The sequence below is a fragment of the Betta splendens genome, chromosome 13 (genome assembly GCF_900634795.4).
Source record: "Betta splendens chromosome 13, fBetSpl5.4, whole genome shotgun sequence".
Taxonomy (NCBI): domain Eukaryota; kingdom Metazoa; phylum Chordata; class Actinopteri; order Anabantiformes; family Osphronemidae; genus Betta; species Betta splendens.
The window spans coordinates 12,817,631-12,832,938 of record NC_040893.2 but is presented as its reverse complement, the minus strand read 5'-3'; the positions used below and the strand labels follow the sequence as shown (position 1 = coordinate 12,832,938).

At 52.9% G+C, this 15,308-nt stretch overlaps 3 protein-coding genes across 21 annotated transcripts in view; 2 read left to right on the top strand and 1 right to left on the bottom strand.

Annotated features, from left to right (window-relative positions):
- Nucleotides 1-6,316, top strand: part of gramd1bb (GRAM domain containing 1Bb) — a 57,232-nt gene extending 50,916 nt beyond the window's left edge. For 13 of the 19 annotated variants that reach the window (XM_055513774.1, XM_055513771.1, XM_055513773.1 and 10 more), the window contains 11 exons: nucleotides 67-229; nucleotides 295-487; nucleotides 578-721; nucleotides 806-924; nucleotides 996-1,138; nucleotides 1,251-1,354; nucleotides 1,448-1,748; nucleotides 1,891-1,902; nucleotides 2,024-2,131; nucleotides 2,285-2,405; nucleotides 2,574-6,316. In XM_055513774.1, the coding sequence (XP_055369749.1) occupies nucleotides 67-229; nucleotides 295-487; nucleotides 578-721; nucleotides 806-924; nucleotides 996-1,138; nucleotides 1,251-1,354; nucleotides 1,448-1,748; nucleotides 1,891-1,902; nucleotides 2,024-2,131; nucleotides 2,285-2,405; nucleotides 2,574-2,663 (1,498 nt within the window). In that variant the 3' untranslated portion in view covers nucleotides 2,664-6,316. Of the gene's footprint in view, nucleotides 1-66; nucleotides 230-294; nucleotides 488-577; nucleotides 722-805; nucleotides 925-995; nucleotides 1,139-1,250; nucleotides 1,749-1,890; nucleotides 1,903-2,023; nucleotides 2,132-2,284; nucleotides 2,406-2,573 lie in introns of all 19 variants that reach the window. The other 6 variants (XM_055513772.1, XM_029170228.3, XM_029170227.3 and 3 more) reach the window with 2 other exon arrangements.
- Nucleotides 6,317-6,823: 507 nt separating this feature from the next.
- On the top strand, nucleotides 6,824-13,778 carry LOC114868503 (dapper homolog 3). The gene is made up of 4 exons (XM_029172158.3): nucleotides 6,824-7,348; nucleotides 11,016-11,106; nucleotides 11,208-11,315; nucleotides 11,388-13,778. Exons 1-4 carry the CDS (start codon nucleotides 7,133-7,135, stop codon nucleotides 12,824-12,826), a joined length of 1,854 nt encoding a protein of 617 aa, XP_029027991.1. The 5' UTR covers nucleotides 6,824-7,132; the 3' UTR covers nucleotides 12,827-13,778.
- c5ar1 (complement C5a receptor 1) lies at nucleotides 13,779-15,295 on the bottom strand. The gene is made up of 2 exons (XM_029172159.3): nucleotides 15,256-15,295; nucleotides 13,779-15,095 (listed from the first exon to the last, which is right to left on the bottom strand). The coding sequence occupies exon 2, from the start codon at nucleotides 15,080-15,082 to the stop codon at nucleotides 14,036-14,038; it is 1,047 nt and encodes a 348-aa protein (XP_029027992.1). The 5' UTR covers nucleotides 15,083-15,095; nucleotides 15,256-15,295; the 3' UTR covers nucleotides 13,779-14,035.
- Between the last annotated feature and the right edge of the window lie 13 nt (nucleotides 15,296-15,308).

The window sequence follows — 15,308 nt, the reverse complement described above, 5'->3', positions numbered from 1 at the left end:
CTTAAGCCACGATAGCTTTTATCTCGTGTCCGTGGGCTGGGCATGAACTGCGCCTGGTGCCTTCAGGTTCAGCGAGGAGATCCCCAACGAAGAGAACGAGATCAACAACGACAGCCTGGTTAAGACCAGCGCCGAGGCCAAACCCGAGGGCAGCCCTCCCCTGCTCCACAAGAAGGTCATCGCTAACAGCACCATCCCCCTCCCCGGCAGCAACGACGCGCCTCTCGCCGTAAGCAGTGCTGTTCAAAGCCCCTCGAACGCGGTGGGACTCGTCTGATCTCTCGCTTTTCCCAGTTCGAGCTCCCGACGGAGGAGTTCGCCGACTGCCTGCCGGACGGCGAGCTGCTCGCCGTGCCCCTGCTGGTGGAGGAGAGGGCCGGCGACGCCAGCGGGCCCGGCGGCCCGGCGCCCTCGCCCTCACTGGACTTCAACGACAACGAGGACATCCCCACGGAGCTCAGCGACTCCTCCGAGACCCACGACGAGGGTGAGCGTCGCGCAGCGCCCCCTGTTGTTCACGCCGCGCGCTGCGGTCAAAACCAAACCTCCCTCTCTGTCGCCTCTGACCCGCGCGAAGGCGAAGTGCAGGCGTTCCACGAGGACCTGAACGGCAGGCAGCACATCAACGAGGTCTACGGCTTCAGCGTGGACAAGCTCTACGACATCCTCTTCACCGAGTCGCAGTTCATGAGCGACTTCATGGAGCAGAGGCGATTTTCAGGTCTGCGTGTCGGACGCTCCGGCTTTTCCGAGATGAGCCAAACCCGTCAAATAACCGCCTCTCTGCTCATCTCTGCGGGTTTAGATGTGGTCTACCACCCGTGGAAGAAGGAGGAGGCGGGGAACCAGACGAGAGAAATCATGTACACCATCTCTCTGTCCAACCCCCTGGCTCCCAAAACTGCCACGGTCACGGAGACACAGGTAGAGCGTCCCAGAACCACTTCCTATTCTCTGTACTGGAACCAAATGTCACGTTCGCCTTGTGCCTCCAGACGCTGTACAAGGCCAGTCAGGAGAGTGAGTGCTACATCATCGACGCCGAGGTCATCACACACGACGTCCCCTACCACGACTACTTCTACACGCTCAACCGCTACATGCTCACCAGGGTGGCCAAGAACAAGTGTCGGTTACGGTAGCCAACATGTTTACACGTTCACCAGCTTTTCGCTTTTTGTCCCCACCAATTTAATGTTTAATGTCAATTTTTTTTAAATAAATTGTAGTTGTGATTGTGTGTCTCCCAGGATCTCGACTGAGCTGCGCTACAGGAAGCAGCCGTGGGGGCTGGTGAAGGGCTTCATCGAGAAAAACTTCTGGAGCGGCTTGGAGGAGAACTTCCGCCATCTTGGTAAATATATGATTCATGAGCAGTACAGTGACATAGAAGGTATGAACAGTGTGAACCCACGGATCAGATGTTACTGCTCTCCGTCCCTCTCAGAGCTGGCGTTGTCCAAGCTGGAGGAGATACTGATCGAGTCCCACCGGCTGTCGCCCAAGACGAAGGCGGTGAAGAACTCCACGGTGCGGCGGAAGAAGAGGCCGCTCCCCCACATGCGCAGCCAGCACCTGGACGAGGCGCTGAGCCCCGTTACCACGCCGACGGACGAGGAGGTGATCCAGAGAATCAAGCAGGTGGCGGGCTCCACGCAGACCAGGCACCAGAGCCCGGAGCACCATCACCTGCCCGGAGGCTTTGCCCTGTACAGCGTGTCCAAACTGCTGCTCATCATCAGCTTTGTGTAGGCAACCGAGCACACGCACGCACGCACGCACACACACACACGCACGCACACACACACACACACACACACACACAAAGAAACACACTAAGTCTTGAGTGTAACCCCTCTGTCTTCTCCTCTCTTTCATTGCTATCCATAGGATCTGTATAAGGTACAATAATATCTAATTAGGCAGCACAGACAGATGCATATTTTGCCCTTTACGTTACATAAATAACTGCCGGCTGGAGGGAATGGCTGAGTGCTTAACCCCCTGTGTCGACCTCCTCTAGCCTGGTCCTGCTGGTGTTCCTCAACATGATGCTCTTCTACAAGCTGTGGATGCTGGAGTACTCTGCACAGTCCTTAACCACCTGGCAAGGACTGCGGCTCCACGAAAGGTACGCAGGCACAGTCAGACACGGGTTCCAGTGATTTCAGGAGGCATGAAGGCGTTGCACACTCTGACATGCACACGCACACATGTTACTGTTGTGTACAAAAGCCCGTGTGACGATGGAAGTCACCACGCGCGGTGCCTGTGCGTTTTCCAGTAAACTGCCGCAGACGCAGATGGAGTGGGCGCAGCTCCTGGAGGCGCAGCAGCGTTACCATGACGCCGAGCTCCAGAAGTGGAGGGAGATCATCAAGTCGTCGGTGGTGCTGCTAGACCAGGTACGACTCAGCGACGGGTTGATGGTGATGTGATGTTGGTTTAACTGAGGTTAACCACCTGTGCTACAGGCCACGGCATTAAAGAAACAGTTTATTAGGCCTCATGTTAACTAAGAAACTAACAACCAACAAACACTTAGTCCATCCCTCGTTTTTCCTCTTGTTCAGATGAAAGACTCTCTGCTGAACCTCCAACGAGGCATCGGCCTCAGAGACTACAGCTCCGAGGCCGAGGAGAAGAGGAGTCGCTATCACTGACGTCGCGCTGCGAAGGCCGCGAGGGCATGCTGTGCAATATAGGACCAGTTTTGTTTGTGGACCACGACGCGGGCAGCAGCGAGACGGAAGCACGGAAGGACACACACACACGCACACAGAGGAACTGAAGTGTCCCCAACGTCGCTGAGGTATCGCGGGGAGGTGGGAGTCTCCCCTGAACCTGTGGGGGAGCAGCTTCCCTCCTCTCTCCTCTTTTCTAAGTGCATCTCTCTGTGATAAAAAGGAGCGTGGCAGAGAGAAAAGAAACTACTGCATGCATTTACACAACCTAGCTCCCCTCAGTCAGTGTTAACGTGGTCCAGTTCCAGTCTATGTGTGTCAAAAAAAAAAAAGAAGAAGAACAGAAGACAAGGAGAGGTGGATTCTGAGAGGAGGGGGGGTGGGGGCGTTCGAGTCCCAGTGGCTCTCTGCACTCTCTCGACTGTTCCAAAACCGATCGCCCCCTAGAGGTCCTCGCTGCAGCGTCCCTTTAAGGCGTCGTCCCGCGGCTCAAAGGGAAAAAGAAGTATTGTAGCTCCGTGCATCTTGCCTTGTGTGACCCTGGTCTGTCTGGTGTCTGTCGGGGCTGGTCCCCCGTCAGGCCGCTGTGTCCAAACCCACAGTCCACATTTTACACGAGCAGCCGCCGCGGTACAGGCGTGACATCACATTATTCCTCATCCTTGCAATTAACTAGAATGTATTACCTGGACAAACACACCAGACTGACTGAAAGCTGAAGAAGAGATGCTGCAGCCAGGAGATCTGTGTTCTTATGTTTTATTACTCGACTCTGAGTATTTCTCTTTAAAGATGTTTAAAATTAGACAGAATTCTATGAATATATTTGAAATATATAAGGATATTTCATTATTTAATATATATATATATTTCAAAATATATAAACATTACCTATATTTATTGTTAATTTATGTACATAAAGAAATTATCAGAGCTCTAGAGCAGCGAGAGAATTTCTAACAAAAGTGTTTTCTTCTAAAAATGCATGCCAGATATGTCTGTGACATGTCCAGTGTGCAAGTATGGTTCTGCATTTGCGCGATTATATTCGCGTATGAGTGAGTGAGTCAGTGAGCGAGTGAATGAGTGAGTGAGTGAGCGAGCGAGCGAGTGAGTGAGGGTTATGTGTGCATGTGGTGTAACGTGTGACATTTGTACCATTCCACACCTGTTGAGTTCCATAACGTCTTTGTGTTTCCTGGCTCCTGACACCAGGCTGCCTTTTTGTTAGCGCTGATGCACGGGGACGCCGCCATGCATTAGCCCCACCAGGGTGTGGTTTACGAATGAGGATTTTGCCCTAAAATGATGTGCAGCATTTGAGAACAAAGTTTCACCTACTGTCACAAAATCATTGATTGCTTAAATCGATTATTGTCACTTTTCACATACTACAATTCAAAATCCTGCATTTCAATAATAGTTTTTTCCCCTTTTCAACATTTTGGAGGTTAACTCTGTGAGCAGCACTTTGCTCATGCCACAACACCACTCCTTTCCTTTATGTTGACAGTAACATATGAAGATTGGCACCTCTCTCGTGCTGGTAGACTAAACAAAGCCTGCAGCCGACAGCCGCTCGGGCGGCCTCACACGCTCCTCCACCGTTTCCAGTCTTTATGTGGGGCTAACCTCTGTTAGCGCCACTGACCAGCGCCCAGCTGACCTTAGCTTAGCATAAACATCTGGCCCGGCGGGTTTTTACCGCCGTCTCCATTCTGCCTCCTGAGTTGCACATATGACGCTTGTCTCAATCCTCTCATGTGTTTCTCCACAAGAAAGCTGCAAAATGTTTAATTTACAGAGTTTAATCTCCCCCTTCTGCATTTCAAGCATCTGTTTTTGGTGCAATGAAAGCATGAGAATTAACTTTAAGCACCTAGAACGAACCAAAAGAAAGAAGAAATGTATATTGTTGTGTTGAGCGAAGTATTTATCACGTTTGTCATGTATCACAGCTGAGCGACGAAAGCACATCCAAAAAGGCAAAACTTCCTTGTGTGAAAAGAAGTGAAAGTGAAGCACTTTAATGCGTTTTCAGGTACCGAGTGATAGAGGAGATAGTTTTGAGGTAACTGCAGGGCTGATGACTTGAGTGTTTGGTTTGTTTTAACAACCACGCTGTTGTTTGAATCTCCATAGACATGCTTTTAAACCCACTGTTTCTTGTTTTTACTTTCAAATTTTGTTTTGGCCCTAAGAAAATGATGGAAACACGTGCATCTTCCCCGAACACGCAGAGCGACACCCTTCTGAGTGAGCAGCGTCTTTTCTGTGTGCCTGTACGTCGTGTTACTGACTGACCCCAGAGCAGCTTCAGGACCGGACCCCCCACTGTGTGAGTGAGCGTGACGTTTGGAGGAAGGCGTCGAGTCTTGGGACTGAATGTGAGCGGCTGGAGAGGGTTTCTGTTTTATGGAAACCACCTTCACAACCCCCGACGGCACTGACAGATGATAGTGACGCCATCGTCACGTAAAGTTGTATCAGAAATTATTCACACTCTTTCACTTTTTGCCAAAGCCCAGGCTTAAAGATGGCAGCTCGCAGGCACACAAAGGCAGAAATGGAACTGACCAGTGTCCAAAAAAGCAAAGGGGTCTGAATCGTTCTTGCATCAGCTGTGTATGATGGTACAGGAATGTTATATATATATATATGAAAATGTGACTGAAATGCTTTAAAGAGTTTATCTTTCAAACTGTGTGGCGAAAGGTTTATTTTTCTTTCTTCGGATGCTTGAATTACATTTTTTGTCTTAAAATGCAAAAACATCCTCTGCTGTTTTGAGGGAGACGTTGATCAGGTTGGTTTTAACGCCACGAGTGAAGCAATTCTAGTAACACAGGACCTGAGTTGACTTTCATCGCACATGCTGTTTTATTTACCGCCATCATTCCAGACAAAGGCACATGTTTCTCATTAATACCAACAATCTTAACTTGAATCTTGAAACTCACAAACTCTGCAAGACCTGTGTTTTTTTTGTGTTTGTTTTTGTTTTCCTCCTCTGGCGTGCGCACACACAGTGTTGTGTGTTCGATGAATGTTTGTATGACTGCTAGCGCTGCACAGCTGTGGAACCAAGGCGACCTGAGAGTTCTTGATGCCACTGTTTAGTCACTGTCAACAAAATGGTTTGTGTTGCTCCATTGACTGTATTATTTGGCATTCGCCTTGCTGACCCAGAGTCAGCGGGAAACTAGTGCCACCCATGCATCGCAGTACTAACTCACAGCCTTTGGTTAACACACATACACACACAACCTGGAAACAACCACTCATTGAGTTCATAGCAAATGCTCCTCTTCAAGTGTGTCTTGATAAAAAAAAAACATGTACTGGTGTAGTTCTGTTCCAAAACAATTCTTCTGTATGTTGTTTTTTTTTTTTTTAGAAAATGTTTTGATCTCTACAGAGACTTTTAGTGAAATTTATACATGAGATAAATATACTGTAAGTATATGTTGTGTATATCTGCAGTGCGCACACAAAGATGAAAATCCAGCCTGCGCTGCGCGTGGGTTTTGACTTGCTGATGACTTTGCCTCATAGAGACTGAAGATAAAAGTGGCTTTCCGGTTCATGTGAAGTAGAGTTTGGAAATATGAATAAAAAAAATACTGATCAAATGATGTTTGAAGGTAATGATTTGTTTAATAAGGTACATTTTGACTAATCGAGGATGACCAGATGTCATGTGCAGCATCCGACAACCGGGTTAAACATATGCGCACTTTTAAAAAGGGATATTTAGAAGAAAAATGTAAAATATTGGCGAAGAACAATGGAGCATTGTTATTTTGAGAGCTGCAAACAAAAACAAACAAAAGCTCCAGTGTGTTGGCTGCAGTCTGACCACTGGTGCCCGATGCCTCGCGTTGTTGCCCAGTGTTTAGCAGCCAGACGGATTCAGGTGAATGGTGTCGCTCCTCAGTCAGAGGATGGAGACGATATTATATGCAATAAATCAATAAAAGGAGAACGTGGTGATGTTTCAGGGTCGTAAAATCGCAGCCGTCCCAACTGGAGATGAGAAGCTGGGTGAGGTCGACGCGTCGCTGTAATGAATCAAGGGGGATGGGGCCGCGTCCCCCCACCCCCCTCCCTCCCCTACCTCCCCCCTCCCCTCGGCAGCACCCCGACGGCGTCTCGCGTTCAGTCGGCTCGGGTTTGCAGGAGGCGGCCGAGTCCCCACTTTCTCGCCCCGGACCGGTCGCAGAGGGCGGAGCTCCGCGTCTGCGTTTGACAGCTGCGAGCAGAAGCTGCGCGGCGCGCAGACGGACCGGGGAAGGCGCGCCGCTCCAAGGCGCCTCACTGTTGGACGAGCGACACGCGTCATGGACTTTTCCAGCCCACGTCCGCGCTCCTAAACGGCCCGAGAGCGACACCCGAGGCGGGGGAGCGTCGTCTGCGTTCGTCGCGAGGAGCCCCGGCGTTCTGGAGACATGCACCGGGCGTTCTCCTTCCCGGTGACCGCGGAGCGCAGTCGGACCAAGGAGCGCCTGGAGGCCAGTCTGGCCGGGCTGTGCGAGCTGGAGCTTCGCAAGCAGAGGCAGGAGTGCCTGGTGCTGGGGGCGCTGGTCCTGGGAGACCCCTCCAGAGGAGAGCCGGCGTGCTTCAGCAGCTGGGGGCAGGACAACTTGACGCTGAGGCGCCAGCTGGTGAGAAGTTTATTTTCCTTTGCTGCTTGTTTGAATTCCAGTAGTTCTGCCATGTTGGCTCGCAGTTTCCCCACCCCCTCTTAAAGCCCACTTCCCCGCTTCCACGAACATAGTTCTGAGTGTATGGCGAGGTTGCAAAATGCGAACGCGGAGAGCGTGGAGCGATCGGCGTGGCCTCTGGGTGGACTCTTGCTTTACGCGGGCCCCTTTGTGTGGACGTGACCCCTATCTGCAAAAAAAGTTACTCAACTTGATTAATAACGACCCGTCTTGAAAGGATGCGACGCGTTTCTACTTCAGGCTGAGATTAATGCCCCGGGGTGTCGAAATCAGGGGGTGGGGCACCCGCCGTTTGTGCCACGGACTGACAATTTAATGGCCCATTGTTCCCTCATCATGGACTTTTGTATATGTTGCTGCTGAACACGCTCTTATTTGCGCTTTCTGCGCACATTAAGGGAACGACTCGTCCCGCTTCCATGTCTCGATCGCAGCTAACAATTCATAAGTGTCATAATTATCCTCCGGCGTGATGGATGAGATTGGGGTTTTTCTGAGACCTCGGGAAAAAGGCGCACACACGCGTTCCACTTTGGCGCAGTGATGTCCGGATTAACTAGTGAAGGAAAACATGGGTGTTTGCGGAGACTAAAGTTTCACTGACGACGTGAATACCGAGACATCTACGCAAACAGTTACGCACCACTAAGCGAAATTCGGCGAATTAGACTTTTTTTTCTTTTAGAATTCGGGGCGTGTGTGTTTTTCTTTGCGTCTGGCTTTTGCTGGTCCAACGGTGCAAACTGTCCAAACACTCATACATCAGGAAGCCGTTATGAAAAAAAGGATGAAGGAGAAATTAAATCGGCCGCCTCCTCTTCACACCTCCTTCCTGCCTCCCGCCCTGCCCCTTCTCGTTCGCCGGGGGCCTAACAAAAGGCGCACATGGAACAGAATACTAATGACGCGCATCGAGGTCCCATTGAGGGAAGCGATACGCGTCTGGCCCCGTGTAGTGTTTATGTTATACTTAACGCGTCCATCACCATGATTCTGTGTGAAACAAAGGCTCGGTTTGTGAGGCGCTTCGGCGGAAAATGCAACTGGAGCGCACGAGGGTCACGCAGGCCGCTTCCAGGGCGCCGCACGCGGTGCGGGATTAAAGTCATGCGGCTCGTGGAGCTGTCAGCGCGTCTCAGACTGAGTGACGAGACGCGGCCATTGCAGGGAGCGACACGCGTTTTGGCACCGCGTTTCCCCCTTTTTACCACGTTTCCAGTGACGATGCGCCTTTTACTAATTACAGATCATTCATTGAAAAACGCCAACAGACCGCTATTGGTGCGCCACGAGCGCAATCTCCTCCTCACTGACGCAAAGCCTCCAGAATGTATAATTCACAGCGTGACACGGAAGCAGGCGACCCCTGAGGCCAGCGGTGCGTGCAGATACCTCGAGCACCGACGTGTCCCCGGACTGACTGGAGGGGCCGCTCCCCTCTGTCCTGGATTGAGCGTGCTGCGTTCAAGGTGTTGACAGCTGTGGGACGCCAGACGGCAGCTGCGAAAGCACGAGGCTCTGACCTCCCTCCCAGATTCCCCGCTGTGTGCTCGAGCATGCAGGAGGACACATCAGCGTGTGACACAGGTGGAGAGGTGTTTGTTTTATCCACCCCGAAGCCATGTTTAACCTCTCTTAATTGAACGTGGTGTTAAATGGCGTACAACCAATCGCCATTGGTTGCTACAGGGGCAGGTTTGTGTTGCCAGAGCTGTTTGCTGTGAGTGTGCACCTACTGCACAGTATGTGTGCGTTACTTCCCCCTTCGTGCTAAAATCCAAGCTACCCTATCAAAACCAAATGGGGTGTGTGTGGTGATGGAGCGCCGGGAGCGGGGAACAGTGGGCTGTATGTGTTTATGTGCGCGCGTTTCCGGCCTCCGGCAGCTTTCTCTGTGTGGAGCCGGTCACAACACTGCTTTAATTATCCAGGGTTGAGCCGCACGACTGCCAGACTGGTCTGCCCCGTTCTCTGCACACTGGTGCTTTGACTGATCTGAGGCCATATCGTTCCACTTTCAGCCTCCCCTGCTTAAAGATCTCAGACAGAGTCCCCTCACACTAATCGGGACGTGAGCATCTCACTTGTGTCCTGGTTCCTTTCTGTTTTAATCTCAAGTAGCTGAATAGGATGTAACAGGTGACGTTATGTAGAAATTAGCCATGATGCAGGATTTACCTGCTCTTTTTCACCAAGCAGCTGTTTCTGCACAGGCCGTGTACCAGACTAGTGCTTAGGTGAGGCCGGCTGCCGTCCCCCGTCTCCCCCGTCTCCCCCTCCCCCATCCTCCCGGGGTAGAGGATGGAGGATGCAGTAAAACAGCGATGATACAGCGTGCGCGGTGTCAGGAAAGCCGCGTGAGACCATTAATAATGGAGCGCAATCAGAGAGCGGGCTGCACACGCGTCCCCCGCTGCACGGCCAACCTGCTCCAGAGCCGCTGTGCTCGTCTGCGGCACCGTTACGGCTCGGTGACCCCGCGCCGCGGCTTCCACAGTGGGTTCTCTCCGTGGTTATTGCCACAAAGAGGCAGCAGGCAATCAATTATGTGCTAGGACCACAGGACTTTGGAAATCAATTCATTAATTGATTTCCTATAGTCCCCCCCTCCCCCACAGCAGCAAGACAAAGCCGGCGTCCCCAACCCCAAAGCATATTGATGTAGTAATGCTTTGTTTTTATAAGACAATGAAGACCCTTGTCCGTGAAATAGAAATGTCAGTTTAGGAGGATGCGTGGGTGTTTACGTCGACTTGGGTCAATTGTTTCTGAACAGCACTTGCATTATGGTCGACTTTCAGCCCTGTTGTGGCCACAAACAGTCAGAGCTCATGCCGACTGGACAGTGACTACTACTGTTCACCGGCGGTGCCAAAACCAGGTGAAACGGAGCACCCTGGAAATGAAGCAATCAGCCGAGCGTCATGTGAACCAGTCTGATCTCGTGGGGATCTCGTCACGGGGGCATTTCCACAGGCAGCGTTTTTAACGGTACGTGGCCGGTTGACTGTCCACGTTCCGTTAAAGCAGCTTCGCTCCCTCCTGAGGAGAAAACGGGGTCCACTGCACAGGGTCCTCTGGTGTGTGGGTGGGGGAGGGGGGTTTGTTAACCTATACTGACATGCCTGTGTGTGTGTGTGTGTGTGTGTGTGTGTGTGTGTGTGTGTGTGTGTGTGTGTGTGTGTGTGTGTGTGTGTGTGTGTGTACACAGAGCACAGACTTTGACTGTGATCCAGGGCGTCATGTGAGTGACGGCAGCATTAGGTTTGCCTGAATAACACGCGTCTGTGGGCGATTCTTCCTTCAGATAAACAGTGATGACCTGCATTCGTCTGAGTCGTAGCTTAGGTTTACTCATCATTGTCATCGTTTGTTTAGTTTAAATATATCTATGCGCGTTTATATGCACAACCTCCAGATCCTCCCAGCTGCCGTCTGGATGAGCAGCCTTATGGGCTCCTGAAGGATTCCCAGCTGCTCCCACCGATATTTGAGCGTCCAGCTTTGTTGTTCCGATCACTCGTTCTATTTCGATGCCTACTTCAAACCTCCCTCTGGACGCGGCAGTGGAGCGCAGGCGGTTGACGGAGCAGCGTTTGTGTTTCAGAGCGCTCTCCAGAGCTCCCCGTGGGGCCTGACGCAGATGCTGGAAGAGCAGGTGGAGGAGCTGAGGATCGACGCCGGCGACGCCGGTTCTGGTGCCGTAACACTCTTAAACCCCTTCTTAAATGATAATGAAGCACTGCACCAAGGTGCCTGTGGATGAGCTATACAGAATAATCGGAATCTATTTCTGCAGGTTTCTATGAGTCGACTGAGGGTCAGTCGCCAACAGGGAGACCTCCTGCTGAGCCTCTGGAGGCGACGTCATCCTCGACTCGCGGCGACCACAGGCCGGAGGCAGCGAGTAAGAAACGCCGCTAGCCGCGGACAGACAGGAAACCGACGGAGCGTTTCTGACCCTGTTTTCTTTACTCAGACGAGCTCCTCGTGCCGAACGGCGACGCGGACGCGCCGGCCCTGCCCCGCTCCTTCTCCGCCCCGCACCCCCCCCTGGAGGGCATCGCCGAGGAGGCGCCCGGGCCGGAGGCCTGGCAGTGGGAGCCGGCCGACGGCCGCCTCAGCGAGGAGGACTACCAGCAGGCGCTGAGGGTGGAGAGCTACATCCTCCACGTGGTCCAGCGCCACACCGTGTCGCCGAGGCCGTGTCAGCCCCGCACCACCCTGAGCCCCGACCCGCCGTACGCCGCCGCCTCGGGACACGCCTCTCTGCACAGACGGACTCCCTCCCTGAGCGCAGAGCAGCGCCCTCCTGACTCCCATCCACAGCCCCACGTTGACCTTTTGGCTCACCCCGAGAGCCAGACCTGGGGCTGTGACCCGCAGGAGGGGGAGGCCCCATCTCTGGATGATGACTGCTATTTGGCGCTGCCCTACCCCCAGTCCAGGCCCCACTCTCTGGCCGGGAGGCTGCCGTCACCTCTGCCCTCCTTGAACCCCAACTGCGGTTCTGGCTCTCTTGACCTTTTTTGTGAACCCGCATCCCCCCAACATCTATACGCACCACCTCCCATTCATCATAAGCACAGTTTGGTCAGTGCTCAGTATATCCCTGGACAGGCCTGCCACGCTCCTGTGCGCTCTCCCAGACACTACAACCCAGAGGAGCCCAAGGCCGCCCACGCTTTCATTCCCCCGGACCCGCCCAGCTCCAAGTCCAGAACCTCCAGGAAGAGCCACAACGAGCGGCACAGATCGAAGAAATCCAGCAGTAAAACCAACCGATCGCAGTCTGAGAACAGCCTCCTGGGCCAGCGAGGTCCGCCGGAGCGGAGATACAGCACCACCGAGAGGCACCAGGCCCGAGAGGACGCCGCCCAGAACCAAGGCCAGCCCGCCGGGCCGAAGGCGGGCGGCGGCAGCCACGGCGGGGGCCGACGCTGGTGTTCCAACCTGGAGCTCAGCCAGGACGAGGGCGACACCCAGACGGGACCGGCTCCGAGACAGCCGCCCCGAAAGGCTCGCCACGCTCCGGCCTGTCCTCAGAACCACCACCACCAGCAGCAGCAGCAGCACGGCCAGCGCTGGCCCTCGGACCTCCAGCAGCGGGCGCCCCTCTACCAGGGCGAGGAGGGCTACGGCGCCGCCGCGCCCGCCGAGTCCGAGTCCAGCATGAGCGAGGTGTACTCCCCGGCCTCCAGCTCCCTGTCCAGCGACTCGGACGAGAGCGGGGGCCTCGTGTGGCCCCAGCAGCTGCCGCCCCGTCTGGCCGCCGCCTCCTCCGCAGCCTCCCCTTCGCCACAGGCCAACGCGCCGCCGCAGCCCAAGGCCTTTGTCAAGATCAAAGCATCTCATGCGCTTAAGAAGAAGATCCTCAGATTCCGCTCAGGCTCCCTCAAAGTCATGACCACCGTATGAGGAAACGGACCGACCCTTCGTGCTTCCTCCTGTCTTTTAATCGCAGTCTCATCGCAACCTTGTAGCTGATGCCTTTGGTCACCAGTTATTACTAGTACTCCACCTACCTCCAGTGTTGGTACTAGAAGACTTTCACACTGATGGGTTTGATTAAAGGCCTTCAGTCATACCTGCTTGAATGTATCTTGCAGCTGACACCAGACTAATGGGCGTCATCCTGCTTCTCGTTACTAATAATTGAAGCTGTGTTGGCACGGCGCTCGCTAAATAGGCCGCCAGTTCCCCTGGATGTCTGTTGGCCTTGGAGAGAATTAATCAGTCGTGTCATGTAAACGAAGCCAGAGCATCTGGTTCTACGAACCCTCTGCCGTCTTCAGCCGCCTCCTGTCAGTCAGTGTAAATAAACAGACGTGTGAATTTACCGGTCGTGATACGGGACCAGTGTGCACGCGTGCATGTAACGTGCACACACACAGTAATTATGTACATATCTGTTCGGACCTTGTTCAGACTCAAGTCATTCATATTCAACGATTGCATTGTAAAAGATCATATTTAGCCACCGAGCAAGTGTTTTATTTAATTCGCATTTTACTCGTCATTTGTCTAAACTACATACACATTTGACAAACCTACATTACCTGAGCTCTGAGTATCTGTTCAGTGTGCAGCCACGTCTCATGTCTGTATAACGTCTGTAGGATTTGACACAGAATGCAAACAATGGGTTTCAGTCCAACAATCAGACGTTGAAGGAGTTGCTCCCCCTTGTGGCGGGTGTGTGGAACTGTTACACAATAAGACCTGGCTGCTTTCTCTGCGGTAGTGACTGGTGCACATGAAGTCACCGTGTGTCTATATACTTCACATGTATGGTTTATCATAATAATAATAATTTGTTTTTGATGGGTACGAATGAGTATGAACCTGAATTAAAACAGGCAAACGCTGATTGAGACAGGAGGTATTTTTATTGATAGCTTGTGTTGAGAAATGTGTGTTGCTCACAGGAAGAAGGGCAGATTGGCCAATGGTTCCTGAGTTGCTGCAGCGCATGGAGCAGCGCAACCGTCATAACATCTTCACATCTCAGATGTGAAAACGCCTTCGCCTAACACCTGATAACAGGAGGACGGGGCTGTGCACAGATGTGCACAGATGTGACACAATCAGCCCTTTCCCATAAATACGATGCGACCAAACCAGTGTTCATTCAAGCTGTTTCCACTTGAAATCCTGAGTCTCACACTGACTGACTGGCTTCATTTCCTTTTCGTTGCTCGTGCTCTTGGTGTCCATATTGGCGGCGCTCACTCTGATCGTGGGGTCCTCGCTGATAAAGTGGAGTACGTTGCGCATGGAGCGGGCCATGCTGTCTTTAAAGCCTCGCCCCAGACACACGTACAGCAGAGGGTTGAGGCAGCTGTTGAAATATGCCAGGCACAGCGTACTAATATTAGCCTTGTAAAGTTTGGGTCCATTAGCTGGGTTTTTAGAATATACTATGTGCAAGAAGTCAACAATATGCAGAGGAAGCCAACAGAGGAAGAAGCTTAAAATCACAGCGACGATGACCCTCAGCGTCCTCTTGGAGCGCGTCCGGGCACGGGTTAAGCCTTTCTCTGCTCTGCAGTACACCACGATGTGACACGCTGTAATGATCAGGAGCGGGAGGAGAAATCCCATGAGGAACCGGAAGCAGGTCACCAGCCAGCCGCTGAGGGGGCCGCTCAGCGTGACGCACTCTCGCTTTTCTTCGCCGCGATCCTCCTCACTGGCGTAGACAAACTGGGGGATGCTGCCCACGAGGGCCAGCAGCCAGACGGCGACGCAGCAGAGGGCGGCGTGTACGGGCCGCCTCCTGTTCTGGCACCAGACGGGCCTGCTGACCAGCAGCCAGCGGTCCACGCTGATCACGACCAGCTGCAGGATGCTGCAGTACATCACCAGGTAGAACAGGCCTTTGACCAGGGTGCAGGCCACCGGGCCGAAGTGCCACTTGTCGTCGTGGGCCAGGGGGATCATGAGCAGGGGGAGGGAGAGGCAGCACAGCAGGTCGGCCAGCGCCAGGTTGAGGAACCACAGGGACGTGACCGAGTGGGGCATGCAGAACCCGGTCACCCACAGCACCACCGCGTTTCCAGGGACGCCCAGCAGCACCACCAGGCTGTAGAAGAACAGAGCCGCGATCTGGACCGGCTGAATATCAGGGGGTCTAAACTCGTAGTCATCGAAGTCATAGTCTGTGGAATTCATGGTCAGTCCAAATCTAATAGAAAAAATAAGGAAAAAGCTTTAGAACATCGGTTTTGGAGCTTAGAATTTAAAGACCAGTCTCCTTTGAAACAAGTCATTCATCTAAAACAAAGATAAAGACACAACTTAGGATTAAAAACAAAAGGCTTCGGGCTGTCAGCAGTGTCACTCACCGTTCAGGCTGCCTGCGTTGTCGCACCAAGCTGTGGAGCTCTTCTGCTTTTTC

Coding starts and splice junctions, on each gene's coding strand:
- LOC114868503 (XM_029172158.3), top strand. CDS start 7,133: ATGCACCGGGCGTTCTCCTTCCCGGTGACCGCGGAGCGCAGTCGGACC. Junction 11,107..11,207: donor CGCCGGCGACGCCGGTTCTG/GTGCCGTAACAC, acceptor CTATTTCTGCAG/GTTTCTATGAGTCGACTGAG. Junction 11,316..11,387: donor CCACAGGCCGGAGGCAGCGA/GTAAGAAACGCC, acceptor TTCTTTACTCAG/ACGAGCTCCTCGTGCCGAAC.
- c5ar1 (XM_029172159.3), bottom strand. CDS start 15,082: ATGAATTCCACAGACTATGACTTCGATGACTACGAGTTTAGACCCCCT.